The sequence below is a fragment of the Schistocerca nitens genome, chromosome 1, assembly GCF_023898315.1.
Source record: "Schistocerca nitens isolate TAMUIC-IGC-003100 chromosome 1, iqSchNite1.1, whole genome shotgun sequence".
NCBI classification, from domain to species: Eukaryota; Metazoa; Arthropoda; class Insecta; order Orthoptera; family Acrididae; genus Schistocerca; species Schistocerca nitens.
The window spans coordinates 18,024,644-18,052,108 of record NC_064614.1 but is presented as its reverse complement, the minus strand read 5'-3'; the positions used below and the strand labels follow the sequence as shown (position 1 = coordinate 18,052,108).

Here is a 27,465-nt window from a genome sequence, read left to right as displayed (position 1 = left end):
CCACAGGACTACATCCAGCATCTCTACGATCGTCTCCATGGGAGAATAGCAGCCTGCATTGCTGCGAAAGGTGGATATACACTGTACTAGTGCCGACATTGTGCATGCTCTGTTGCCTGTGTCTATGTGCCTGTGGTTCTGTCAGTGTGATCATGTGATGTATCTGACCCCAGGAATGTGTCAATAAAGTTTCCCTTTCCTGGGACAATGAATTCACGGTGTTCTTATTTCAATTTCCAGGAGTGTAGTTCCGTGAGAGTTGCTTTGCAATAGACACTATATCCCTAGTGTATCATCGGCTTTCCTTCTGACCGTGGCATCCAGGAATGGAAACCTGGCATCTTTCTCCACTTTCATTTTGAACTGTATATTCAGATGCAGCGAGTTCAGATGCCGAAGAAACACAGCTAATGTCTCTGTTCCGTGGGGCCACACCACAAATATATTGTCTACATGCTGCCAGAAGCTGGAAGATTTGAGACTTGCTGACTGCAATGCTTTTTCCTCAAAGTCTTCCATAAAACAGTTGGCCACCATGGGAGAAAGACGACTTCCCATGACGACACCATCGCCTTGTACAAAATACTGGTCATGCAGTACGAAATAAGGAGAGGTAAGCACACGTTTAAACAACACCACAATGCCGTTCTCAAACTGGCTGCTGGTACGCTCTAATGAGTCCTGCAGGTTTACTTTTGTAAATACAGATACTATGTCAATGATAACCAAAAGATCTGTTAGTTGTAGCTTTCCAGTGAGGTTGCAGAAGAGATGAGATAGGTGGGACATCTGCCAAATTGTAACACAAGCCCCGCCAAGAAAGGCTGACATCAGGTCAGCAGAAAGGTAAGCTCTGCAGGACTTGCTAGCAGACAAAGATGTCGTCGTTTTATGCGCTGACAAGGGGAAAATAGCAAGATAGAGGTGCTGCTCAATGATCCTATTGAGAGAGGATCTGACTGGCAAGATCCAATAAAAAACTTTAGATCATCTCAAAGTTCTATTCCTTCTGAAGTCATTTAGAGCTTACACCAACAGGCTGCAGTTCCCCGAAGACTGTACAGCCTATGGAAGACACACAAGTATGGGTATCCTCTTCGCCCAATAGTAAGCAACATTGATGCTCCTATTTTCTGGCCAATCATCTTACTAAGCTGTTGGAAACTCTCATAGTCTAGTGTGACCACCATATCCAAAATTCAGAGTACCTCATACGATGCCTGAAGACGATTAAGGGTGGTTGGTTGGTTTGTGGGATTGAAGGGACCAGACTACTATGGTCATCGGTCCGAAGACGTTAAGCTAAAACCGTCGGGTCTTTTGGTTAGCTTTGGCATTCCATCTTTATTTACGGAAGTACCCCTGCAGGACTTGTCAGAGCTTACCAGCAGCCAGTTTGAGAATGATATTGTGGCATTGTTTAAACACGTACTTACCTCAACTTATTTCTTATTCAATGACCATTATTTGAACTAGTGGATGGTGTTGCCATGGGAAGTCCTTCGTCTCTCGTGGTGGCCAACAGTTCTGTGGAAGACTTTGAGGAAAAACTTCTGCAGCAAGCAAGTTACATTCCTGCTACTGGCGGTATGTAGGCGATAAATTTGTGGTGTGGCCCCACATGTGTGTGTCTCCAGCATCTGAACCTACAGCATTCGAAAACACAGTTCACAATGAGGTGGAAAAAGAAGGCATTTTACCATTCCTGGATGTTATGGTCAGAAGGAAAGCTGATGGTACACTGGAACATAGTGTCTAAAGCAAACACACACACACACACACACACACACACACACGGAGCTATATTTGCGGGACAAAAGTTGCCTTCATTCTGCATAATGCAATAGTGTCTTACATTCTTTGGTGCATGGAGCCCACGTGATCTCAGATGCTGACAGTCTACTTGCTGAGCTATAACACCTAACAATGGTATTCCAACATAATGGCTATTCTGGTAGAAATGCGACGCATTCCATTCTAAGCAAACTGAAAGTGGGGATGTAAATAAAAATGCAGAGGCACCCACTGCAAGGGCTTTCTAACCCTATTTTAGCAGTATGTCTTCAAGAATAGAAAGAATCCTCAAATGGTACTATGTCAAGTGCAGTTTTCAGCCACTAGTACCATTGAGGAATTAGCTGTGCTCGGTCAAAGACGAGACTTGTCTTAGGAAACTTAACATGTAACTGGGGCAACCTGATTGATCAGCAGTGGCAGGGCATTGTCTGGACATGGGGCATTGCATGTTTTATGAAAAGACATAAATTTTCTGAGACTGTGTTGTTAAGGAGGCCATAAATATTGGCACGGCGGACAATCTTGTCAACAGGGATGCAGGTTTTCAACTAAGCACTGCCTGGCTGCCATTAAATCAAAACAGGGTAAACAAGAAATTCCAATTAATGACTCAGCACAATGTACTGTTGAGATTTAATTCCGTTTTTAACCACAGGAGTGTCCAGCAGCACAGTTATTGCCCGTAGTGCACACTCGAAAGGCCTTACTGCAGCTCCCAACAGGGAGCACTAGGAGTGTTGTTTTCCACTAACTGCAAGCATCTTCCCACGCATGCATATTGCATGCTCCTGGCCTGATAAATTTCGATGTCGCTACATGATTATCATCAGTCTCATCTTGCAGCAGTGACAGCAGCATTTACCACCACCTGAAGTTGTCAATCAGTGGCATCGATGAAATACTGTGAGATTTGCACAATACGATCCAGTTCAAACCCGTGAAGTGTATCTGCATGTTCATATTTGTTGACTCTTCTATTAAGTATGTCATTTGAGTTCTGTCTGCAAGGAAGTCCTGTATCCAACCACAAATTTTCTCCAATAATTGGTAAGCGCGTATTTTGTTCACTAAACAACAGTGCTGCACTGTATCAGATGTTTCCCAGAAGTCAAGGAACACCGCATCAACTCTAGCACCTTTGTCTGTGGCACCCTGTGTCTCACAGATGAGCAGCATTTTTTTAAGATTTAAGTACTTTAAGATATCTTTCGGCAGGATCCATTTTATTTTTATAGAGAAAAAAAATTTATTCTCAAGAAATGTCATCATGTTTGACCATGAAAAATGCTCTATAAACGTACACAACAGACTGACCTAAGAAATATCGACCTATAATTATGCTGATCCATGTGACAAATCTTCTCGGAAACGGGAATTACTTTTCAAATTGCTTGGTAACCTTTGTTGCTTCAGTGATCTATGATAAACTACTGCCAGACAGTGTGGAGCTCACGTATCCTCGAATGCTGAAATACTGGTTACATAATTTGGCCTTTATGAAAGTTTATTGCTTCACCACTGAGTAAGTGTTATATTGCTGCAACTAAAATTCATTTAGCAGTGTGACATTTAAATGTAATCTTTGCCCACTGACAATGCTTTCTGAAACACTGATTGTTGCTTCACATATGAAATTGACGTAGCGTTGCAGTAATGAGTGCACAATAATAACTGTGAAGCGGAATTGGTCGGCTGCATTCACCAATGTATTGATACCATATAATGTTAGCCTTAAGGTTTTAGTATAAAGTGGTTTATGTCATGCTAGGTATATAGGACATTGTTAAACCTGAGTGTAGCTAAATTGGTTTGAAATGAATAATGAGTTCAGTAATAAATCACAGTGTCAGTGATCCACTGTTAACCGATATCAATCGAACCTTTCACTGTTCACTTCCTAAGAATTACCAGCAAAAGAAAGTATATAATTACATCATTGAGTTGAAGAAGTGATAAATATTGCCTGTCATTAGAGTACACTAGTCAGTCATGTTATAAACAGAATCCAGACAGACCTACATTGCATCCTGCAACAATCTTCGGATCCCAGAGTCAGGTCAGCCTCCAAACATGTTGAATGAATTTTAAATTTTAGTGTAACCTGAATTTTTCAAGTAACACTCACCAAGGAAGAAGATACAGACAATGAATGATTATTCAGATCACCAAACTGTGTGTGCAGTGTACGTATTTTAACAATAATGGCTAGAGAAAGTGACAATTTCCACTGCGTTAATGAGGATGACAGTGGCCATTGAAATAGCTTTTATATCGATGTTATTAATCAATTGGAACTAATTGACAGCATTCAAACTGTAGAAGCAACTGACAAAGTTCAGGACTGAATGTACACATTGAAACTGTACAGAGTGACAGACAACAATCATGTTGATAATTTATGAAGGGAGGATGTGTTAATAATTTTAAAAAAGTACAAAAAACTAGATGATCATGAGCAAAAGTTGAACAATGAAACAATCATTGGTTGGGCCAAGAACTGAAAGCAGATAATCAAAAATTGAGAGCTGCTATGAACAAGGGGTTGAACAAAAATGTGATTGATATTTATAACAACTTGCAACAACTATTCATGGATTGGTAAAACAGGCTTATAAGACAGTCGACACCAACCCTGAAATTTTTCATACAGGAAGAATACAGTTAAAGAAATGCACTGTCGAAACTGTAGCTGCTAATGCACACTGCAAGTGTGTGTGTGTGTGTGTGTGTGTGTGTGTGTGTGTGTGTGTATAATTGAATATAATAGAGGGAAACATTCCACGTGGGAAAAATATATCTAAAAACACAGATGATGTGACTTACCGAACGAAAGTGCTGGCAGGTCGATAGACACACAAACAAACACAAACACACACACAAAATTCAAGCTTTCGCAACAAACTGTTGCCTCATCAGGAAAGAGGGAAGGAGAGGGAAAGACGAAAGGATGTGGGTTTTAGGGGAGAGGGTAAGGAGTCATTCCAATCCCGGGAGCGGAAAGACTTACCTTAGGGGGAAAAAAGGACAGGTATACACTCGCACACACACACTCACACACACACACACACACACACACACACACACACACACATATATATATACACAGACACGAGCAGACATTTGTAAAGGCAAAGAGTTCGGGCAGAGATGGCAGTCGAGGCAGAAGTACAGAGGCAAAGATGTTGAAAGACAGGTGACGTATGAGCGGCGGCAACTTGAAATTAGCGGAGGTTGAGGCCTGGCGGATAACGAGAGGAGAGGATATACTGAAGGGCAAGTTCCCATCTCCGGAGTTCTGACAGGTTGGTGTTAGTGGGATGTATCCAGATAACCCGGACGGTGTAACACTGTGCCACGATGTGCTGGCCGTGCAACAAGGCATGTTTAGCCACAGGGTGATCCTCATTACCAACAAACACTGCCTGCCTGTGTCCATTCATGCGAATGGACAGTTTTTTGCAGGTCATTCCCACATAGAAAGCTTCACAGTGTAGGCAGGTCAGTTGGTAAATCACGTGGGTGCTTTCACACGTGGCTCTGCCTTTGATCGTGTACACCTTCCGGGTTACAGGACTGGAGTAGGTGGTGGTGGGAGGGTGCATGGGACAGGTTTTACAGCGGGGGCGGTTACAAGGGTAGGAGCCAGAGGGTAGGGGAAGTGGTTTGGGGATTTCATTGGGGTGAACTAACAGGTTACGAAGGTTAGGTGGACGGCGGAAAGACACTCTTGGTGGAGTGGGGAGGATTTCATGAAGGATGGATCTCATTTCAGGGCAGGATTTGAGGAAGTCGTATCCCTGCTGGAGAGCCACATTCAGAGTCTGATCCAGTCCCGGAAAGTATCCTGTCACAAGTGGGGCACTTTTGTGGTTCTTCTGTGGGAGGTTCTGGGTTTGAGGGGATGAGGAAGTGGCTTTGGTTATTTGCTTCTGTACCAGGTCGGGAGGGTAGTTGCGGGATGCGAAAGCTGTTTTCAGGTTGTTACACCATATATATAAACAAAGATTATGACACTTACCAAACAAAAGAGCTGGCAGGTCGATAGACACACAAAGAAACACACACACACACACACACACACACACACACACACACACAAAATTCAAGCTTTCGCAACAAACTGTTGCCTCATCAGGAAAGAGGGGAAGGAGAGGGACAGGTATACACTCGCGCGCGCACACACACACACACACACACACACACATATATGTGTGTGTGTGCGAGTGTATACCTGTCCTTTTTTTTCCCCCTAAGATAAGTCTTTCCGCTCCCGGGATTGGAATGACTCCTTACCCTCTCCCTTAAAACCCACATCCTTTCGTGTTTCCCTCTCCTTCCCCTCTTTCCTGATGAGGCAACGGTTTGTTGCAAAAGCTTGAATTTTGTGTGTGTGTTTGTGTTTGTTTGTGTGTCTATCGACCTGCCAGCGCTTTCGTTCGGTAAGTCACATCATCTTTGTTTTTATATATATACACACACAAAATTCTAGCTTTCGCAACCAACAGCTGCTTCATCAGGAAAGAGGGAAGAGGGAAGTTCATATATGCAGCTAAACTGCTGCAGGTGTGATTGTTACATAAGAGACTAGATGAAGAAAGAAAATCAAGAAGTATGTTGTTTCATTACAGACTACTTCCACCTATCAGAACTTTCAATACTTGACATTATGTATTTTATAAAAATTCCTGTAGCACAGCTGTTATAATTCTTGAATGTTATATATCTGGCACAATTCCTTGTTTATTCCCTGTAGATTGTATCTATTAGATGACGAAAATAAACCATTTCCTTCCACAAGGCACACCAGATAAAAGGAAGAATAATGCATTTGGGCACTTCACAGTATTTACTATTTTTATTGGAGTAAGAAATGATTGTGGCCATTGTTCTGCATATTTTGCTGCTTAGCAGGCACACCTGATCAGATTCGTAAAGCGTGTTGATGCAAGCTGACTGCAAAAATGACTGAATTTTAACAATACTGTTCCACTGATAAACCTGAAATGACAAAGAGCTATCAGAAACTATACAGTCCAACAAGTTTCTGAAATGCGCTATAACATATAAAAACTTCTTTATCAATTGGATGAATGACAATATGTTCCGGGTGTACTCAGAATTACATAAACTGTCTATTCATCATCCTCCTAAAGACAAGGTTATTCTAAATGATGGATCCATTTTCAAAACTTCATAGTTATTCTCAATTACAAATCCAAACTGAACAAGCTTTATACCAATGAAAAGAGGAAGTTTCAAAGTTTTTCATAATGTTTGATATCAACTTAATAATTTGTAATTGATTAGTTTAAATAAGTATTTAATAGAAATGCAATAAATTTTATAAATGGTAAATGTGGCCACAGTTGTCTGCACGTCAAACATTGACACGGTAGCCAAACTCATCCCACACACGCGAAAGCGCATCTGCTGTTACTGATTGCATGGCAACAGTGATCATGTTCCTCAGATTGTTCAGAGTGGTTGGTAGAGGTGGGACGTAACCAGCTTCCTTCACATAATCCATTAGAAATAGTGGCAGGGTGTGAGATCAGGTGACCTCGGTGGCCAGAAGTGCGGAGCCAGGTCCTCCTCAAGTCCCCTGTGACCGATCCAGTGCTGAAGAAGGGAATCATTCACAAAGCCCCTCATACATCACGGTGCCAATGGGGTGGAGCTCCATCCTGTTGGAAAATACAAGTCCTGGGAATCTTCCATAATTTGAGGGAACAGCCATTGTTCCAACATATCCAAGTAGGTGATTCCCGTTACAGTTCTTTCTGCAAAGAGAAATGGTCCATAAACCTTTGTATGGGATACGGCACAGAACACGTTGATCTTCGGTGAGTCTCTTTCATGTTGCAACGGTGAATGTGGATTTTCCAAACCCCATATGCGAACATTGTACTTGTTGACTTTTCCACCAAGATGGAACATCGCTTCGTCGCTACAAATTAAATGCTGTAGAAATGCGTCATCCTTCATCTTTGCTAGCACATAATCACAAAATGCGAGACACTTCTCTTTGTCATTCGGGTTGAGAGTCTGCACAAGTTGTAATCGGTAGGGCTTGTCCAGCAAATGTCATCTCATAACTTTCGATACAGTTGGATGGAGTATTCCAAGTTCTTGACTGGCTCTATTGGTAGACTTACTGGGACTGCGCACAAAGCTTTCTTGAATCCGTCAGATATCATCCGCTGATACATGAGGTCGGCCTGTGCTTTCTCCTTTGCACACACTCCCAGTCTGTTTAAATTGCTTAAACAAACGGCTAATACTGGTGGTTAAATACCGAATTTGGAACGAAAAGCCCACTGCACTGCAATTTGCAACTCACTTTTCGCTAACGAGAATGCAGAAAACCTTGTGCTCCACAGTTGCCATCTCACTCACAACTGACAGTGAAACAGAATGGCAGCCCTACTGCCGCGCGAACTCTACCGGCCGCTTATGAAACCATCACCGTCTCTCCACCAAAAACTTTGAAACTCTCTTTTCACTGGTATAAAGTTTGTTCACTTTGGATTTGTACTTGAATACATACATTTTTTTTTTAATGGGTCCATCATTTAGAATAACCCAGTAGGTAATTTAGCCACATCTGCACTTAGATCCCTGTAAATCTTGGGGAAAGAGAAATCAGTAAGTTAACACATTTTGCATATTCTCATTCAATAATGTCCTATGGAATTATGTTCTGGGGTAACTCATCTTAAATAAAGAAAGTCTTCATTCCTTGAAAACCTGCTTTAAGAATAATATGTGGTGCTCGCACATGATCATCTTGTAGATTTCTGTTTAAGGAGTTGGGCATTTTGACTTTCCAATTTATTTATTCCCTCATGAAGTTCATTGTAAATAATTCATTGCACTTCAAAGAAGAACAATAATTTACATAATTACAATACCAGAGGAAAAAATGACATTCATTACACCACATTAAGGTAGTCTTTAGAACAAAAAGAGGTGTAAAATTCTGCAACTAAAATTTTTACCACTTATGCCCTATACTAAATGTCTGACTGACAGCAAGGTAAAATTTGAAAACAAACAGAAAAAAATTTCTCCTTGACAACCCCTCCTACTCCATAGAAGAATTTCTATTATTGTAAGATTTGCCATGCAAAATGATCCATGGAACATGAAACTAACGAACATCCAGATCAAGAGTCCAACTGAAACAATACTAGTTTCTGCATCTGGTATGAAGACACTTCGGGCATAACTTTAAAAATTATTCTGTCTCATTTTTCCAGATTTTGCTAATTCGATTACAAGATTTCAGCAACAAAACAGTTCTCTTTTTTAAATTTTTGGTGCTGATTTGCCTAGAGGTTCTTCAAGACATATAAAACTGCAGAAATAGTAACCCACTGATACTTATCAGCATCACTGTATTCAAATGTGTAATAGCATTCATTGACTGCAGAAGCATTTTTTTTTTTTTGCTCGAAATGATAAAGTGCGGTTTGCACACAGGACATGTCCTCTAAAAACTTTGTAATTTTGCCAATTCCTGTACCAAATATGAGGGCATGCTGAAAATAATGCCTCCAAAGTTTTAAATAAAGGTTATTGAAGTTCTACATCTTTATTCTTCATGTCTACTTATTTATGTCATAACCAAGTCACCCTGGCTATGATCATTTCTCCCAACAAGTGACCAGTTTGTTGATACCATCACTGTAGAATGTCTGACTTTGTTGATGGAGCCACACCACCAGCTCTGCTTGCACCACTTCATCACTACCAAAGTGAAGTCCTCTAAAGCACTTAAGTTCTGGAAACAGATGAAAAGTCGGGACTATATGGATGACGATGATCGGTAACTATGAATTCAAGGCATCAGATTGTTGTGGATGTTGCAGTGTTTTTGAGTGGTGTGACATTGTCATGCAGGAGGAGAGGGAACTGTGTGTGTTCGTGTGTGTGGATGAAGTCTTTGAACTCTAATCTCGACTATAGCATGCCATTTCTCACACACTGACATCATTATATTACACTTTACAATTCAGAGCCTTATAGCTGCAGAGGGCTGCAAATTTGCAGATGTGAAGAATAAAGACACAGACTGTTAAATAATAGTTGTTTTATTTAAAAAGCTTTAAGAGTTTTCACATAAAAAATTTGAAGGCCTTATTTTTCAGCATATCTTCATCATTCACTGAATCTGTTTAACCAGGTTGAAGAAGCCTGTAAGCTAGCATAGTTTATCTTTCATGTAATTCAGAGGGCCTAGTCTCTTACATCTCCCTCATTAATGCTGAACTGACTGAAATGAACAGTTTTAAATCATTCGAATGCTTTTTCTTTCACACATTTGCGAATTTCATTTTAGCACATATTTCATACTTCGTTTAACTCTTTCTTACATTTATACAGTTAACTTCAAGATTTTTATGAACCAGCTTTGCACACTGCTTAACTTCAAGTACTTTCTCTCTCAATCGTTTCACTAAAAATGTACAGCATTTCCTTTGTCACTAAAAGCTATTATTGTACACCTTTTCTTTGGGCTAGGAAGGAAATGCAATTTTGTTCTGGGCTATAGCTAGCGCAATAATCATCTTTCTAAAGTCAGTTCATGGATCTTCAGTTACTTACTGATTCTTCTACCGTTTACACTATTTCTAACAAAATATCGACATAATTTGAATGAATTCCCAGAAATTAACTAATAAGTAACAATTCAGTGAAGTAGATGCTTTTGATTGCATACCACATTCTTTATATTTCATCTTTGCAAGTTTGCAAACATTAATTGGATTTCCCATTATTGTGAAACTCGAATCTGCACAAAGACAGATGGTATTAGCAAGCAAATACAAACAAAACATGAAGAAAATTAATTCCGTTTTGTCTCCATTGTTAACACTTAGTGACACTGAAAACAAAACTGCTAATTATTATGGATGTTAAATGAGTTGCAAATTAGAACAAATAGTAGCTAAACAATTGTGTCAGAGGATCAGCAGAAACTGAAATTTGCTTTACAAATTCCTTTCACATTGTGCCTTGTTATCTGTTTATACCAAGGATATGTGCCAGCTATCTGCTTCAGCTACGGCAGGGGTGCTCATTTATCCATCTGCCAAGTGAGCTATAATTTAGCAAATTTCAACATTTTATTAAATACCGGGTGATCAAAAAGTCAGTATAAATTTGAAAACTTAATAAATCAAGGAATAATGTAGATAGAGAGATAAAAATGTGTGTCAATATGTACCTCTCTGCCTACATTATTCCGTGATTTATTCAGTTTTCAAATTTATACTGACTTTTTGATCACCCGGTATACTTGCAGTGTGTCTTAGCAGTGAAAATTCTGCCACTGCATTTCTTTTGCTCTATTCTTCCTGAATAAAAATTTTCAGAGCAGGTTTTGATTCGAAGGACTAGACAGTTCCCTTGTCAGGACAGTAAACAGAGGAAGAAGCCAAGTTTGCTCGAGTTCAGTTTCAATCTCACAGCAACAAGAAATCTGTCTATTGAACCAAGGACATGCTTCTGATCTTGAAATTAATGACAGCTAACTGGATAAATTCGTCAAGGGCAAACATAATGGCAATGCTGAGCTCTTTCCATCTCGTTCCCAATGGACAATTTAATGTTTCATGTTCAAGGATTTCAAATGAATCAGCATTTGTGTATATCAAACGTATTTTTAGTGGCTACACACAGGGAATGTTCAGCATGGAAAATTTTACATCACCTGCAGAGTTAGAAACAACATTCTCAATTGAGTATCAGTCCCAGGATTGACATAGCAAGGTGTGTTATTTACTAAACCGTCACAAGTATGGTGAGGATAGCAATCTGAACTTAACAGCAGTTGTAAAGAAGAATATGAGGTAGAACAGTGGGTTGACAAAATGTGGGAAGAAGAAAGATAAGAGAATTGTATAAAATTTTGGAAACAGAAAGAGGGGAAAAAAATGATTGGAAAGTGAAGAGAAAGAAATTTCATGTTTACAGTCGAGTGATAATTCATAATGTCTTTCACAACTTTGACTTGTGTAGAAATTCATTAGTGCATATAAAATTACATCAACGAACTGTTTCAAACTATAATACAGATGACAACAATTAATATGTTTAATGGAATGGGCACAGAGAATTGTACTGCCAAATATTATGGCCTCTTTCTCCTCTGCTGTTCATGAGGTGCCAGCAGTGAGGGATGCCATGACACTTACGGTATAGCCTAGGCATGGGGGAGGGGGGAAGGCAGCACAACAACACAATACTTCACTTGCGTGTGATGAAGTAAATGACAGTCAAGCTCTGTACAAAGCTTAGGACCTGCAAAAGCTGTGGGTGATTAAAATAAAATAGTGTGACATTGAACATTTTCATATCCAGATGCTCAAAGTTCACAGGAATTATTTACAGGGTGTTTCAAAAATGACCGGTATATTTGAAACGGCAATAAAAACTAAACGAGCAGCGATAGAAATACACCGTTTGTTGCAATATGCTTGGGATAACAGTACATTTTCAGGCGGACAAACTTTCGAAATTACAGTAGTTACAATTTTCAACAACAGATGGCGCTGCAAGTGATGTGAAAGATATAGAAGACAACGCAGTCTGTGGGTGCGCCATTCTGTACATCGTCTTTCTGCTGTAAGCGTGTGCTACTCACAACGTGCAAGTGTGCTGCAGACAACACGGTTTATTCCTTAGAACAGAGGATTTTTCTGGTGTTGGAATTCCACCGCCTAGAACACAGTGTTGTTGCAACAAGACGAAGTTTTCAACGGAGCTTTAATGTAACCAAAGGACCGAAAAGCGATACAATAAAGGATCTGTTTGAAAAATTTCAACGGACTGGGAACGTGACGGATGAACGTGCTGGAAAGGTAGGGCGACCGCGTACAGCAACCACAGAGGGCAACGCGCAGCTAGTGCAGCAGGTGATCCAACAGCGGCCTCGGGTTTCCGTTCGCCGTGTTGCAGCTGCGGTCCAAATGACGCCAACGTCCACGTATCGTCTCATGCGCCAGAGTTTACACCTCTATCCACACAAAATTCAAACGCGGCAACCCCTCAGCGCGGCTACCATTGCTGCACGAGAGACATTCGCTAACGATATAGTGCACAGGATTGATGACGGCGATATGCATGTGGGGAGCATTTGGTTTACTGACGAAGCTTATTTTTACCTGGACGGCTTCGTCAATAAACAGAACTGGCGCATATGGGGAACCGAAAAGCCCCATGTTGCAGTCCCATCGTCCCTGCATCCTCAAAAAGTACTGGTCTGGGCCACCATTTCTTCCAAAGGAATCATTGGCCCATTTTTCAGATCCAAAACGATTACTGCATCACGCTATCTGGACATTCTTCGTGAATTTGTGGCGGTACAAACTGCCTTAGACGACACTGCGAACACCTCGTGGTTTATGCAAGATGGTGCCCGGCCACATCGCACGGCCGACGTCTTTAATTTCCTGAATGAATATTTCGATGATCGTGTGATTGCTTTGGGCTATCCGAAACATACAGGAGGCGGCGTGGATTGGCCTCCCTATTCGCCAGACATGAACCCCTGTGACGTCTTTCTGTGGGGACACTTGAAAGACCAGGTGTACCGCCAGAATCCAGAAACAATTGAACAGCTGAAGCAGTACATCTCATCTGCATGTGAAGCCATTCCGCCAGACACGTTGTCAAAGGTTTTGGGTAATTTCATTCAGAGACTACGCCATATTATTGCTACGCATGGTGGATATGTGGAAAATATCGTACTATAGAGTTTCCCAGACCGCAGCACCATCTGTTGTTGAAAATTGTAACTACTGTAATTTCGAAAGTTTGTCTGCCTGAAAATGTACTGTTGTCCCAAGCATATTGCAACAAACGGTGTATTTCTATCGCTGCTCGTTTAGTTTTTATTGCCGTTTCAAATATACCGGTCATTTTTGAAACACCCTGTATGTACAAACATTTATTTATTTATATGTGTCACGAATTTCTCTCTGACACCTTCTAATGTTTGTTCGTCATTTCTGAACATATTGTTACCACTTATGTAATGAACCTTTAAGTATAATATATCTTGTGTGTAAATTTTAAACATAACCTGATTACTTTTGCTATGTAGATATATTTGGTCTTACTCGTGCTGTTTTCTTATGTTATTGAGCACAGCAGTGATGACAGTCCAGTTGCGAAACTGAGTCTGCATTGATTAGTCGCACTCACTAATGTGTTCAGGCTAATTATTTGTGCCACATTCTGACAGCCTTACAGCTTCAGTGTGAAGTGTGGCATATGGAACATTGCCAAAACTGAGGAGTTAAATTGGTCTGGAGTGAGGAATACATTCAGAATATTAAATCATACAGACAGTGATCCACTATTAACTGTTAGCAGTTGAACCTTTCATTGCCCATTTCCTAAAAATTACAAGCAGTAAGAGGTACACAATTAAATCCTTGAGGTGAATAGGCAAGAGGTGGCATGTATCATTAAAGCAGACCAAATGGTAGAGTTATGAATGAGAGTAAGTTCTTTGGCACAATATCTGTAGAACTTCACATGTATCTCATTGGTCTAGTTGCCTTTATAATGGTGATTTTCTATTCTGCAACTGCTTATCTAACCATCTGCCACTCTGTCACCTGCGCAGTAACTGAAATAATTAACTATATTATGATCCTCCATGGTGTAATGATTTACAATGACAAAATTCAGTATTTCATTCTTCTCTCTGCCCACCCAACAATTTGCTCAGCATTGCCCAATTTAATTTAACTACTCTGCATTACTCGCATTTTATTTTTGTTGAAGAAACTAATTCATCTTGTAACCACTTTTCAAGATGCTATCCACTCCATTCCACTGATTCTCCGACTCCTTTTCGTCTCTGGTAGAATTATTCTGTCATCGCCAGATGTCAAAGCTTTTATTTCTTCTTCCCAAACTTTAGTTCCCTTTCCAAACTTCTCCTTCCTTTTATTTACTACTTCTTTGATGCACAGACAGAGCAACAACATAGCTAGATTTCAGCCGTGTCCCACTCTTGTCAAAAACTGCTGCCTCCCAAACAAACCTTATGGATTGAGTCAAAGCTCCCAGCTATTATTAGTTTACCCCATGGAGGCCCTTCTGCTATGCTGCTGAATTAGTGGCTGGTTCAAGCTCTTAACTATGGTACTTCACACGATTTGTTAGTGCACTGCCCACAATAAGTGTGATATCACTTTTCATGTTTACAATATCCCTGTAAAGATTATAACAACAAAGATTATCAGTTTTTTACAATATAATGTAATTGGGTAGATAAAAAAGTCTACCCACTAACCGTCGGAAGGAGAACAAACATATAATGCAGTTCTTACATATGCAATCTTTCAGAGCCAGTGGCTCCTTCCTCTAGCAGAAGGGTTGAAGACAAACAGGGGTGAAGGAGAAGGTCTGAACAGGTTTAAAAGGGGTAGAGTTTGGAAAAGTCATCCAGAACCCCGGGTCAGAGGAAACTTACTAGACAGGATGAGAATAAAAGACTGATTCCTTCAGTCTTTCCTTCTCATCCCATTTAAGTCTCCCCTTACCCCGGGTTCTGGGTGACTTCTACCCCTTTTCCTAAACTTCTCCAGACTTTTCCTTCACCCCTCCTCCTTTGCCCTTCAGCCATTCTGCCAGGAGGAGGAACCACTGCCTCCAAAAGCTTGCATATGTAAATTTTGTGTGTGTGTGTGTGTTGGTCTTAAGGCTGCACTTACAAAAATATTATGATTTACCTGGAACTGTCGAATATGCTATCAGGAAGTCTGCTTGCGTTGGAATCCTATATGAAAGTGGGGCACCATCTGTTTCCGTTCTCAGTGTAATCCCGCCATCTAACTTGTCACCCTGGCATGCCTGAAACACAGTAAAAGAGTAGCACATTTAAACCTTTTTGTATGTTCAGGAGAGCACAACAACAGGGTGTATACGCAGACATGGAAAAAAATTCCCAGATTTTTCCCGGATTTTCTGGTTAAAAATAAACTTTCTCCTGGGTGAAAATACACCTTTTCTGCGCTAAGTGACAGTATACTTTTCCTTGGAATTGTAAAACTTATCAATCCTTTGAATGGTTATAGTTTTATACACCGTCATAGAATTTCCCGGCACATTAGAAAGCGAAACTTGGGGACAAAAACATGATTTGGAACAATCTTTGATGTGCAGCAACATCTACGTTGCTTAAATTCGATTACAAAAGCACTTTTATAAGCCAGTCATAGCTCATGTCACATGATCTCGTCAGCCGATGACAGCGGATATTCAGAGCATAGACATGCGATGTGTCAGCCAATAGCAACATCACTTAAGTAGCGCCAACGCACAAATAGAAAAAGTTAATGGTTTAAATTAATATAGTGTTGCAAATACTAACAAAGAGATAGAGGGGCTGGTCAGTACTTACCTCAGCTCAGTACAGCCAATAGATACACAAAACAGAACATAAAATTTTTATCCTGGCTTTCAGAACTTTGTTCCTTCGTCAGGGAGGAGAGAGGGGAAAAAGAGAAAGAAGAGAAAGTGGATTCAGTTACTCACAACCCAGGGTATGAAGCAACAGGAGAAAGGTAAACAGGGAGGGTAGCAAAGATGGAGGCATGGGTGTCAGAGGGAAGCCAAAGATATTCTACTGTAAGTACTGTGCCAGCTTCAAACCGAAGAGGATGCATACAGAAGTAAAGAGGTATATAGTATAAAGATAAACGAAACTATGTACGATGAAAAGATGCGTGAATGGCTCAAGAGGAAAGGGAAAGAGAAGATGACTGAAGAGTAAATGGGAGTGAGGTTGGTTAACGTAGGTTCAGTCCAGGGGGATGGCAAGATGAAAGGATGTGCTAGAGTGCAAGTTCCCATCTCCGCAGTTCCAAGGGACTGGTGTTGGGTGGGAGAAGCCAAATGGCACGTACGGTGTAGCAGGTTCCTAGGTCCCTAGAATTACGCTGGAGGGCATGCTCTGCTACTGGGTATTGGACACCACCTAGGCGGGCAGTTCGTCTGTGCCCGTTCATGCGCTCAGAAGGGTGGAAATAAAACAAAATCTGAAACTAATAACATATTTCAGTCTTCCGTAATTATGTGGATGTATATTAATTCACTTGATAGCTCCCGGCCACAGAAATCCGTTTTGTTTCCACTTGACATGAGAGCAGTACCGTATTTACTCGAATCTAAGCCGCACTTTTTTTCTGGTTTTTGTAATCCAAAAAACCGCCTGCAGCTTAGAATCGAGTGCAAAGTAAGCGGAAGTTCTTAAAAATGTTGGTAGGTGCCACCACAACTAACTTCTGCCGTTGAATATATGTAGTGCTACACAGGCATGCTTTGCAGGCACATAGATAAATACTACTGGCACCAAAACCTCTGCGTCATTAAAAAAAAAATTGTGGAAGACGAGCTTTTTTTTTTCTCCGCCCCGAGTTTCGACCACTGTATTTTCATTCATTATCCAACGAAGTAAATGCAAATTAAGTATAGTTCATCTTCGAATTTAGCAGCATTTCAATGTACTACGAAAATCCGACTGGTGAGACTGTTTGGGATGTTTGTCAATATGGCCAACTCTATGTTCTGAATTTTTTCTTACCTGTGAGAAGAGATGATTGCTAATAGGAACTTTTATGAATTGTGAATCACATGCTATATTCTCTTCACCATAAGAATAATATGAATATAAACATTTTGCCACGTATTCTTTCGTGTTTGCTGCTATCTCATTTAACCTGTCTGCCTAATTAACTACGAAACTAGAGTGAGACAACAGCAAATGCGGAAGAATATTCATATCATATCATGTTTATATTCGTATTATTCTTGTGCCTAATAGTGATACAGTCAGAAATGAAGCACGGCAATTGACTAGATTTTTAAATCTAAGATGACTAATTTCTGTGCAGAATGTAATGTACTAAAGAGGCATCTGCAAAGATTTTCAAACGGAGAAAAATTTTTGCTAAACTCTCGTTCAGAACATCTTCTATCATACGCATTCTATTATTTGGTTCTTGTTGATCATTATCAAAGAAAGCAGCAGTGTAAGTAACAACAAATAGCAGTCTCTTGCCATTGTTTCGCTAATAAGACGATTCTTCTCTCTTTTTTTTCTTTTAATTGTAAGCGGCGGTAGCGTGCACAAAAGCACGCCATGCCGCGAGTGGCAACAGGCCGTAAACACAGAATGCAACAAACAATGCATGACACAGTATAGTAATACATTTTTAGCTTAGAGTGACGTAAACACCTATAACAAAGAGAATGGCACTTATCATATCAAAGAAAAATAAGCAATCAATTCAAACCAGACGAAGCACGTGAAAAAGGAAGGGTACCCGTATAAATACAGACGGAGTGCCTGATGCATAGCAATGGCTACCTGGTATAGCTTAACTGCTAAGCTTACGACTCGAACCGAACTACTGTAGCTTTATCGTCATTCATTCGACCTAAATTGTGCCTCATATTACAACGGACCAACATTGTTTCGATTTGGAGGTGCGGCCTAAAACTTTTTTCTCCCCTTCAATTTCGAGTCTTATTTTTCAGGTGCAGCTTAGATTCGGGAAAATTTTTTTTCCTTGATTTCGAGTCTCATTTTTCAGGTGTAGCTTAGATTCGAGTATATACGGTAAACGAAGAGGAAACAGCAAAATCACTAAACTTAAACACGGGTCATGTGGAAACTACCCACCTCCCCACTACAACTAAGATTGCTCTGTGCATCAGCCTGATAGAGTACAAATCTCTCTATGGAGTGAGCATTTGGTTGAGCAAAACGAGAAATCTTTGTGCAACATCTCCTGCTGCTCAAGTGACGTGGTATTCGGACGGCACATTTTACGGCTTAGCGTATTTTGAGTGTTATTAATTTGCTAGAACAGATAGATCTCCTTCGGAAGTATCCTGAAACTTTGTATACACATTTTATAGACATTTTAACGATTTTATACCTGGAACAAATAGTTTTAAAGCTGTGAAGAGCATGAGTATTGTGCTTTTCCTCCACAGTATCATAGCTCAGTGCCACTTTACTTACGTTTTTGCTGTTGCGGGAAAAGAAGTGACAGCCAACAATACCTTTTTAGGTTTTCTATTACATTTATTCATGCTGTCGAATTAATTACTTCACAATGACATTGTATTGGGCGCCGAAGCATCATGGGGAGGGGGGGGGGGACGCATTTGTAGCAATGAAATTGTTACTGTAAATAAGAAATTTACACGACCTGCTTTATTTATTTGACAGCCACTAATATTTTTTTAGGTTTTCTATTGCACTAATTCATATTGTCAAATATTTGTTCCAATTTATTATCTTACAAACACACTGTATTGGGTGCCAATGCATCACTATCAAAGCATTCTGCAGCTAAGTGTTTAGAGTGCACTTTAGAATATTTTGTAGGGACGAAATTCTTTCTTTTTATTTTGTGGAGCTATATTTTGACACACTGTTAATCTTTTGGGAAACCAGAATACAAAAGTTATATAATGCAGGAAACAGTCTCATGCAGAAGTACTTAGATACACACAAGGGTTTGAAGACCTGAATAAACTGGAGGAAATTAATCACACTGTCTTATATAAATTTTATCTGCAGATGAACATAGAACTAATACATCACTTACTGGCAGCTTCAATGCACTTGCAAATTTATCTAGCATTTCTCTCATAAACACATTGAGGAGGGGGGGGGGGGGGGGGGACATGCAGACGTTTGCTCTACACCACAAAACATTACAATACCACATCTCTATATTTTTCTCCCCTTGAACCATGGACCTTGCCGTTGGTGGGGAGGCTTGCGTGCCTCAGCGATACAGATGGCCGTACCGTAGGTGCAGCCACAACGGAGGGGTGTCTGTTGAGAGGCCAGGCAAACGTGTGGTTCCTGAAGAGGGGCAGCAGCCTTTGCAGTAGTTTCAGGGGCAACAGTCTGGATGATTGACTGATCTGGCCTTGTAACACTAACCTAAAAGGCCTTGCTGTGCTGGTACTGCGAACGGTTGAAAGCAAGGGGAAACTACAGCAGTAATTTTTCCCCAGGAGCATGCAGCTTTACTGTATGGTTAAATGATGATGGCGTCGTCTTGGGTAAAATATTCCGGAGGTAAAATAGTCCCCCATTCGGATCTCCCAGCAGGGACTACTCAAGAGGATGTCGTTATCAGCAGAAAGAAAACTGGCGTTCTACGGATGGGAGCGTGGAATGTCAGAACCCCTAATCGGGCAGGTAGGTTAGAAAATTTAAAAAGGGAAATTGATAGGTTAAAGTTAGATATAGTGGGATTTAGTGAAGTTCGGTGGCAGGAGGAACAGGTGAGTACAGGGTTATAAATACAAAATCATATAGGGGTAATGCAGGAGTAGGTTTAATAATGCATAAAAAAATAGGAGTACGGGTAAGCTACTACAAACAGCATAGTGAATGCATTATTGTGGCAAAGATAGACACGAAGCCCACGTCTACTACGGTAGTACAAGTTTATATGCCAACTAGCTCTGCAGATGATATAGAAATTGATGAAATGTATGACAAGATAAAAGAAATTATTCGGGTGGTGAAGGGAGACGAAAATTTAATAGTCATAGGTGACTGGAATTCAAGAGTAGGAAAAGGGAGAGAAGGAAACATAGAAGGTGAATATGGATTGGGGGTAAGAAATGAAAGAGGAAGCCATATGGTAGAATTTTGCACAGAGCATAACTTAATCATAGCTAACACTTGGGCCAAGAATCATAAAAGAAGATTGTATACATGGAAGAATGCTGGAGATACTAGAAGGTATCAGATAGATTATATAATGGTAAGACAGAAATTTTGGAACCAGTTTTTAAATTTTAAGGCATTTCCAGGGACAGATGTGGACTCTGACCACAATCTATTGGTTATGAACTGTAGATTAAAACTGAAGAAACTGCAAAATGGTGGGGATTTAAGGAGGTGGCACATGAATAAACTGACTAAACCAGAGGTTGGTTGGTTGGTTTTGTTGGGGGAAGGAGACCAGACAGCGAGGTCATCGGTCTCATCAGATTAGGGAAGGATGGGGAAGGAAGTCGGCCGTGCCCTTTGATAGGAACCATTCCGGCATTTGCCTGGAGCGATTTAGGGAAATCACGGAAAACCTAAATCAGGATGGCCGGACGCGGGATTGAACCGTCGTCCTCCCGAATGCGTGTCCAGTGTCTAACCACTGCGCCACCACCAGAGGTTGTACAGAGTTTCAGGGAGAGCATAAGGGAACAATTGACAGGAATGGGGGAAAGAAATACAGTAGAAGAAGAATGGATAGCTCTGAGGGATGAAGTAGTGAAGGCAGCAGAGGATCAAGTAGGTAAAAAACGAGAGCTAGTAGAAATCATGAGTAACAGAAGAAATATTGAATTTAATTGATGAAAGGAGAAAATATAAAAATCCAGTAAATGAAGCAAGAAAAAAGGAATACAAACATCTCAAAAGTGAGAGTGATAGGAAGTACAAAATGGCTACGCTGGGATGGCTAGAGGATAAATGTAAGGATGTAGAGGCTTATCTCACTAGGGGTAAGATAGATACTTCCTACAGGAAAATTAAAGAGACCTTTGGAGAAAAGAGAGCCACTTGTATGAATATCAAGAGCTCAGATGGAAACCCAGTTCTAAGCAAAGAGGGGAAAGCAGAAAGGTGGAAGGAGTATATAGAGGGTCTATACAAGGGCGATGTACTTTAGGACAATATTATGGAAATGGAAGAGGATGTAGATGAAGATGAAATGGGAGATACGATACTGCGTGAAGAGTTTGACAGAGCACTGAAAGACTTGAGTCGAAACAAGGCCCCGGGAGTAGACAACATTCCAATAGAACTACTGATGGCCTTGGAAGAAAAAAAAATGGTTCAAATGGCTCTGAGCACTATGCGACTTAAATTCTGAGGTCATCAGTCGCCTAGAACTTAGAACTAATTAAAACTAACTAACCTAAGGACATCACACACATCCATGCCAGAGGCAGGATTCGAACCTGCACCCATAGCGGTCGCCCGGTTCCAGACTGTTGAGCCTAGAACCTCACGGCCACTCCGGCCGGCTCCCTTGGAAGAGCCAGTCCTGACAAAACTCTACCATCTGGTGAGCAAGATGTATGAGTCAGGTTAAATACCCTCAGACTTCAAGAAGAATATAATAATTCCAATCCAAAAGAAGGTAGGTGTTGACAGATGTGAAAATTATCGAACTATCAGTTTAGTAAGTCACAGCTGCAAAATACTAACGCGAATTCTTTACAGATGAAATGAAAAACTGGTAGAAGCCGACCTCGGGGAAGATCAGTTTGGATTCCGTAGGAATGTTGGAACATGTGAGGCAATACTGACCTTACAACTTATCTTAGAAGAAAGATTAAGGAAAGGCAAACCCACGTTTCTAGCATTTGTAGACTTAGAGAAAGCTTTTGACAATGTTGACTGGAATACTCTCTCTCAAATTCTGAAGGTGGCAGGGGTAAAACACAAGGAGCGAAAGGCTATTTACAATTTGTACAGGAAGCAGATGGCAGTTATAAGAGTCGAGGGGCATGAAAGGGAAGCAGTGGTTGGAAGGGAGTGAGACAGGGTTGTAGCCTATCCCCGATGTTATTTAATCTTTATATTGAGCAAGCAATGAAGGAAACAAAAGATAAATTTGGAGTAGGTATTAAAATCCATGGAGAAGAAATAAAAACTTTGAGGTTCGCCAAAGACATTGTAATTCTGTCAGAGACAGCAAAGGACTTGGAAGAGCAGTTGAATGGAATGGACAGCGTCTTGAAAGGAGGATATAAGATGAACATCAGCAAAAACAAAATGAGGATAATGGAATGTAGTCGAATTAAGTCGGGTGATGCTGAGGGAATTAGATTAGGAAATGAGACACTTAAAGTAGTAAAGGAGTTTTGCTATTTAGGGAGCAAAATAACTGATGATGGTCGAAGTAGAGAAGATATAAAATGTAGACTGGCAATGGGAAGGAAAGCGTTTCTGAAGAAGAGAAATTTGTTAACATTGAGTATACATTTAAGTGTCAGGAAGTCGTTACTGAAAGTATTTGTATGGAGTGTGGCCATGTATGAAAGTGAAACATGGACGATAAATAGTTTGGAAAAGAAGAGAATAGAAGCTTTTGAAATGTTGTACTATAGAAGAATGCTGAAGATTAGATGGGTAGATCACATAACTAATGAGGAGGTATTGAATATAATTGGGGAGAAGAAAAGTTTGTGGCACAACTTGACTAGAAGAAGGGATCGGTTGGTAGGACATGTTTTGAGGCATCAAGGTATCACAAATTTAGCATTGGAGGGCAGTGTGGAGGGTAAAAATCGTAGAGGGAGACCAAGAGATCAATACACTAAGCAGATTCAGAAGGATGTAGGTTGCAGTAGGTACTGGGAGATGAATAAGCTTGCACAGGATAGAGTAGCATGGAGAGCTGCATCAAACCAGTCTCAGTACTGAAGACCACCACCACCACAACAACAACAACAACAACAACAACAACAACAGTGAAATATGTGTTACTCCAATAAGCCGTGTGTTAAAGCAATGACAGTGACTGTTCAATTTATTTGAAGTCTGTGAACTACGCGATTATGTTTTTACTGCTCATAGATGTTCAACAGAAAACTATTTTAGCAGTATGTGGATGTTCGCCTGCAAACTATTAATGGGGCTTATGGAAAGTTTAAACAATAGTGCACTGGCCATATACCTGTGTATTATTGAGGGGTTGAACGAAGTGAAAGTAAACTACAGTGAAACGCAAAGAAGTACCTGTCGGCTACATTATTTACAGTTTAGTTAGTGCCCAAATTACAAACCCCATTTTTCAGCCAGTGTAGCAACACAGTAAAACAACTGAAGAAATAAAACCAGGTGGAACCGCTATATATTTTTATACCACAGTTACTTAAAACCTCTTGCCACTTAGGTCATATCCCTCTGAAGACAAGTGCAAGATCTTTTCAATACACCCACCCCCCCTCCCCCCACACATACTGTTCCAGTCCCATCACAGGCATATTCAATATTGTCAGAGCCACAGCCCCCTGTGAAAGCACTCATGTCGTGTGTTGCCTTTTCTGTGGATGTGACCAACAACTAGACGTGCCTGAGAGTAGACTCAACCACCCAGTGGCAAAATATGCTACTTAGCACAACATGCTTTAATTCAACGGCTGTTTCACAACCTGTGCCATCTGGATTCTCCCCCTCTCTGAAACACATGGTTTGACATTGCCTTCACATCAAATCCTCAATCTCACTATCTTCCTGACCTAAATCCCCACCAACCAATCTCCATGCCCACTTCACTTATCCTGCATCCAAAGTCCTCCTGGGTTCCATCTCCCCATACAAGTCCATCACTTCACATAACTGTGCACCACACCCAACTTCGCCAGCCTGTACCAAAGCAAACTCATCAATGTCCCATTCCGTCCCCACACACTTGATGCCCTACCCTCCTGGCCATCAGTCACTCTCCCCTCCCCTCCCCTCTCCTCACCCATTACACCCAATACAATCTCTCATTCCAGTCGAGTTGCAGTACTGATACAATGTGTGCTAGCTAACTCTGGAGCAGGACATAGTCCGAAAGCTTAGTGAATGTCTACAGTCTTATTCATGTGCCTGTCAACAGAACTTAAGTCTGCTGTTGCAATACTACTGAACCATGAGTAGGATTAAAGTTGTGCACTCAGTATACCAAATACGAGTAGGGTTCCATTAAAGGTTAACTTTATCATGATAATGGAATTTGTACTCTGAGATCATTACTGGCAACCACAACATTAAAAGCAGGCTGGAAATCTTACAAAACTGCAGGCCTATAAAAGAACCTTCTCTAGATCTAAAAATATTAACTTTTTAACGGATGTAATGTACGCAGGAAATAATACATAGCAAATTTTCTAAATTCTGCACATTATTCGAACTAATTTCTGGGTAAGACACTTCCAAAAGTGAACACTTCACTTCAGCAACAGCAGCTAAGGGAAATAAAAGTATAACTGCCAGTGCCAGAAAGTCGTCCCATAGTCTTAAATACCTCAGTTCTTTACAAAAACACTATACTGACCCAGACTTCCTAAATTATTATCAGTCACAGATAAAAGAGTGTACTGCTTTCTGAAGTATAGATCTAATCATTTTATGACAGAGGACGTGCTGAGCACAAGACACACACACATTTACAAGAGGTTAGGTCTCAGTACCCAGAGATGACAGAGTCCTTGTGTAAGAAAGAGAGAGAGAGAGAGAGAGAGAGGGGGGGGGGGGGGCAGGAATTAAAATGGTACATCAATCTGCCAAGGAAGATAATTAAAATACATTAATTTTAAAAAGCAGTCAATGTGTACCTCACAAATAATGTACACTACACAATTTAAGATAAGAGAACTCAGAGGAGGGGGGTGGATAATGTGGTGACAACATCTCTGCTATACAATACACAGTAACATTTTTTCACACGAGAATCATACATCCAAGATTGGTTGTGCATGATACTGAGGTCTCACCATTTTTTGTGCTCACCAAGGGATGCTAACTCTGATTTTCAGACAGAAGGGAATACATGGAGGTGTACACACCAGTTTAAAAATGACAATTATATTGATCTGACACCAATTAGAATTGTCTCACAATACAAATACTTGCAGTGTAACCGACAATGCTGGAAGCAAGCTCCAATGTCTACAGAACAAATATAGAATCTTATGCCTATAGAACTGAAGACAAAACTGTAGTCTCCAATGATAAGAGCCCATCAAGAGTCAGGTAAAAACAGCAGTTGACAGGACTATTAGGCTATAGTATTGATAATTTGGTACTAGCTACATTACATGCCTGTTTGTCAAGACATACCTGAATGAAGAATAATTTTGGTTTTCCAGCTAAGCTGGGACACCTATCTGCAGTGAAATGTGTCCAGAGAAACTCAGGCTTGTATGCTGTGTCCTTGGCATACAAAATGCCCATCTCTCCATGTGACAGCACAGCCATGACAAAGCAGTCACATTCATTATGGTCATAGCGTGCAGCTGGATATGGAAACAAAAATCAGTCACATTTTGACATTATTAGCAATTATAACTATTTAAAAACTAAAATTCATTACACTGATCTAAAAAGATTTACTGCTGTGCTAGTATAAGGTTATGTTATAATGGAACTCCAGACTTATGAGGTCTGTCTAAGAAGTATTCAACCTTTGATTTTCCCGCACAAAATAGAGACAGCGCGGCACTATGGTTCACAGTAAAGAAGAGACCTTTATGCGCATGCATGAATTTTGTCCCCACCTTCCAGCATGTCAGTCGCTGCCTGTCGGTTGCTGAGTGAGGTGCTACACAACGTGTTCGTCAGATAACCGATTCTTTGAAGATCGCTGAACGTGTTGAGCAAAGATTCTGCATCAAATTTTGTCAAAAGCTTGGTGATTCTCAAAGCAAAACAATTCATAAGATTCAGCAGATGTGTGGAGAAGATGCAATGGGTGTAAAACAAATTAAGGAATGGTTCAACTTATTCAAAAATGGCCACAAATCAGCGGAGAGTGACCATTGCTCTGGCAGGCCCCGAAATGCTCGGAGTGCAGCTGTCGTTTGACGGTGCGAGAGATTGCCCAAGAGGTCAGAGTTAGTAAAGATTCTGCACACGCAACTTTGCGTGATGATTTGAACATGCATTTGAGTGGCTGCGAAATTCGTGCCCAAGTTGTTGTTGCCATAACAAAAAGACCTCCATTTTGACATTGCACAGGTCCTTCTGGACACCATCATCACTGATCCTGGGTTTCTGAACACAGATAACTGGAGATAAGTCATGGGTGTACAGGTATGACCGAAAAACAAAAAGACAGTCGTTGCAATGGAAGCATCCCAAGCCTCCAAGGGCGAATAAAGTGTGGCAGATGCCAAGCAAAATCAAGGTGATGCTAACTGTCTTCTTTGATGTCCATGGAACTGTGCATCAAGAACACGCACCAGAAGGACAAACAGTGCCAAAGGAGTACTAACAAGATGTTCTCTGGCAACTCGGTGATGCAGTTCGGCCCAAAAGACCAGACACGTGGGCGGCGAAAAACTGGCAACCACATCACGACAATGCCCTCACACACTCATCCCACTTGATACAAAATTTCTGGGCCAAACATGGAAATACAGCCGTTCGCCAACCTCCCTAATCTCCAGACATGGCTCCTTGCAACCTCTGGTTGTTTCCAAAATTGAAGACGCCATTGAAAGGATCAGTTTTGAGAGTAGAGAAGAGATAATGAGGAACACGATGATGGATCTGAACACCATTCCAAAATAAGACTTCCAGAGGTGTTTTCTGCAGTGAAAGGATTGGTGGGCTAAGTGTGTGGAAGGGGAGTAGGATCCCAATCCCGTCAAGTATTCGAAATATTTTTTCTGGCCAAAGGTCGGATACTTTTTACAGACCTCTTATGTGACTGACCAGTACACTGCCGCATGTTACGCTTTTGTTCAGTTCATTAAAATCAGTAAACATATAATCTCAGAATAAGATTGTCATCAGTTGCACTGACATTTTTATTTCCCTTTACTGCTTTCAACAAATTAATCATCTTCAGAAGATTAGTATTGGTTTAGCACACGCCAATATCTTCTCAC

General features: G+C 40.7%; 1 protein-coding gene across 4 annotated transcripts in view; it reads right to left on the bottom strand.

Moving 5' to 3' along the window:
• The window catches only part of LOC126240639 (caspase-1-like), a 127,416-nt gene that overhangs the window by 32,197 nt on the left and 67,754 nt on the right, over positions 1 to 27,465 (bottom strand). For all 4 annotated transcript variants that reach the window (XM_049947940.1, XM_049947939.1, XM_049947942.1 and 1 more), the window contains exons 4-5: positions 25,694 to 25,869; positions 15,549 to 15,669 (exon numbers count right to left, since the gene is read on the bottom strand). In XM_049947940.1, coding sequence (XP_049803897.1) covers positions 15,549 to 15,669; positions 25,694 to 25,869 — 297 coding nt within the window. The remainder of the gene's footprint in view (positions 1 to 15,548; positions 15,670 to 25,693; positions 25,870 to 27,465) is intronic.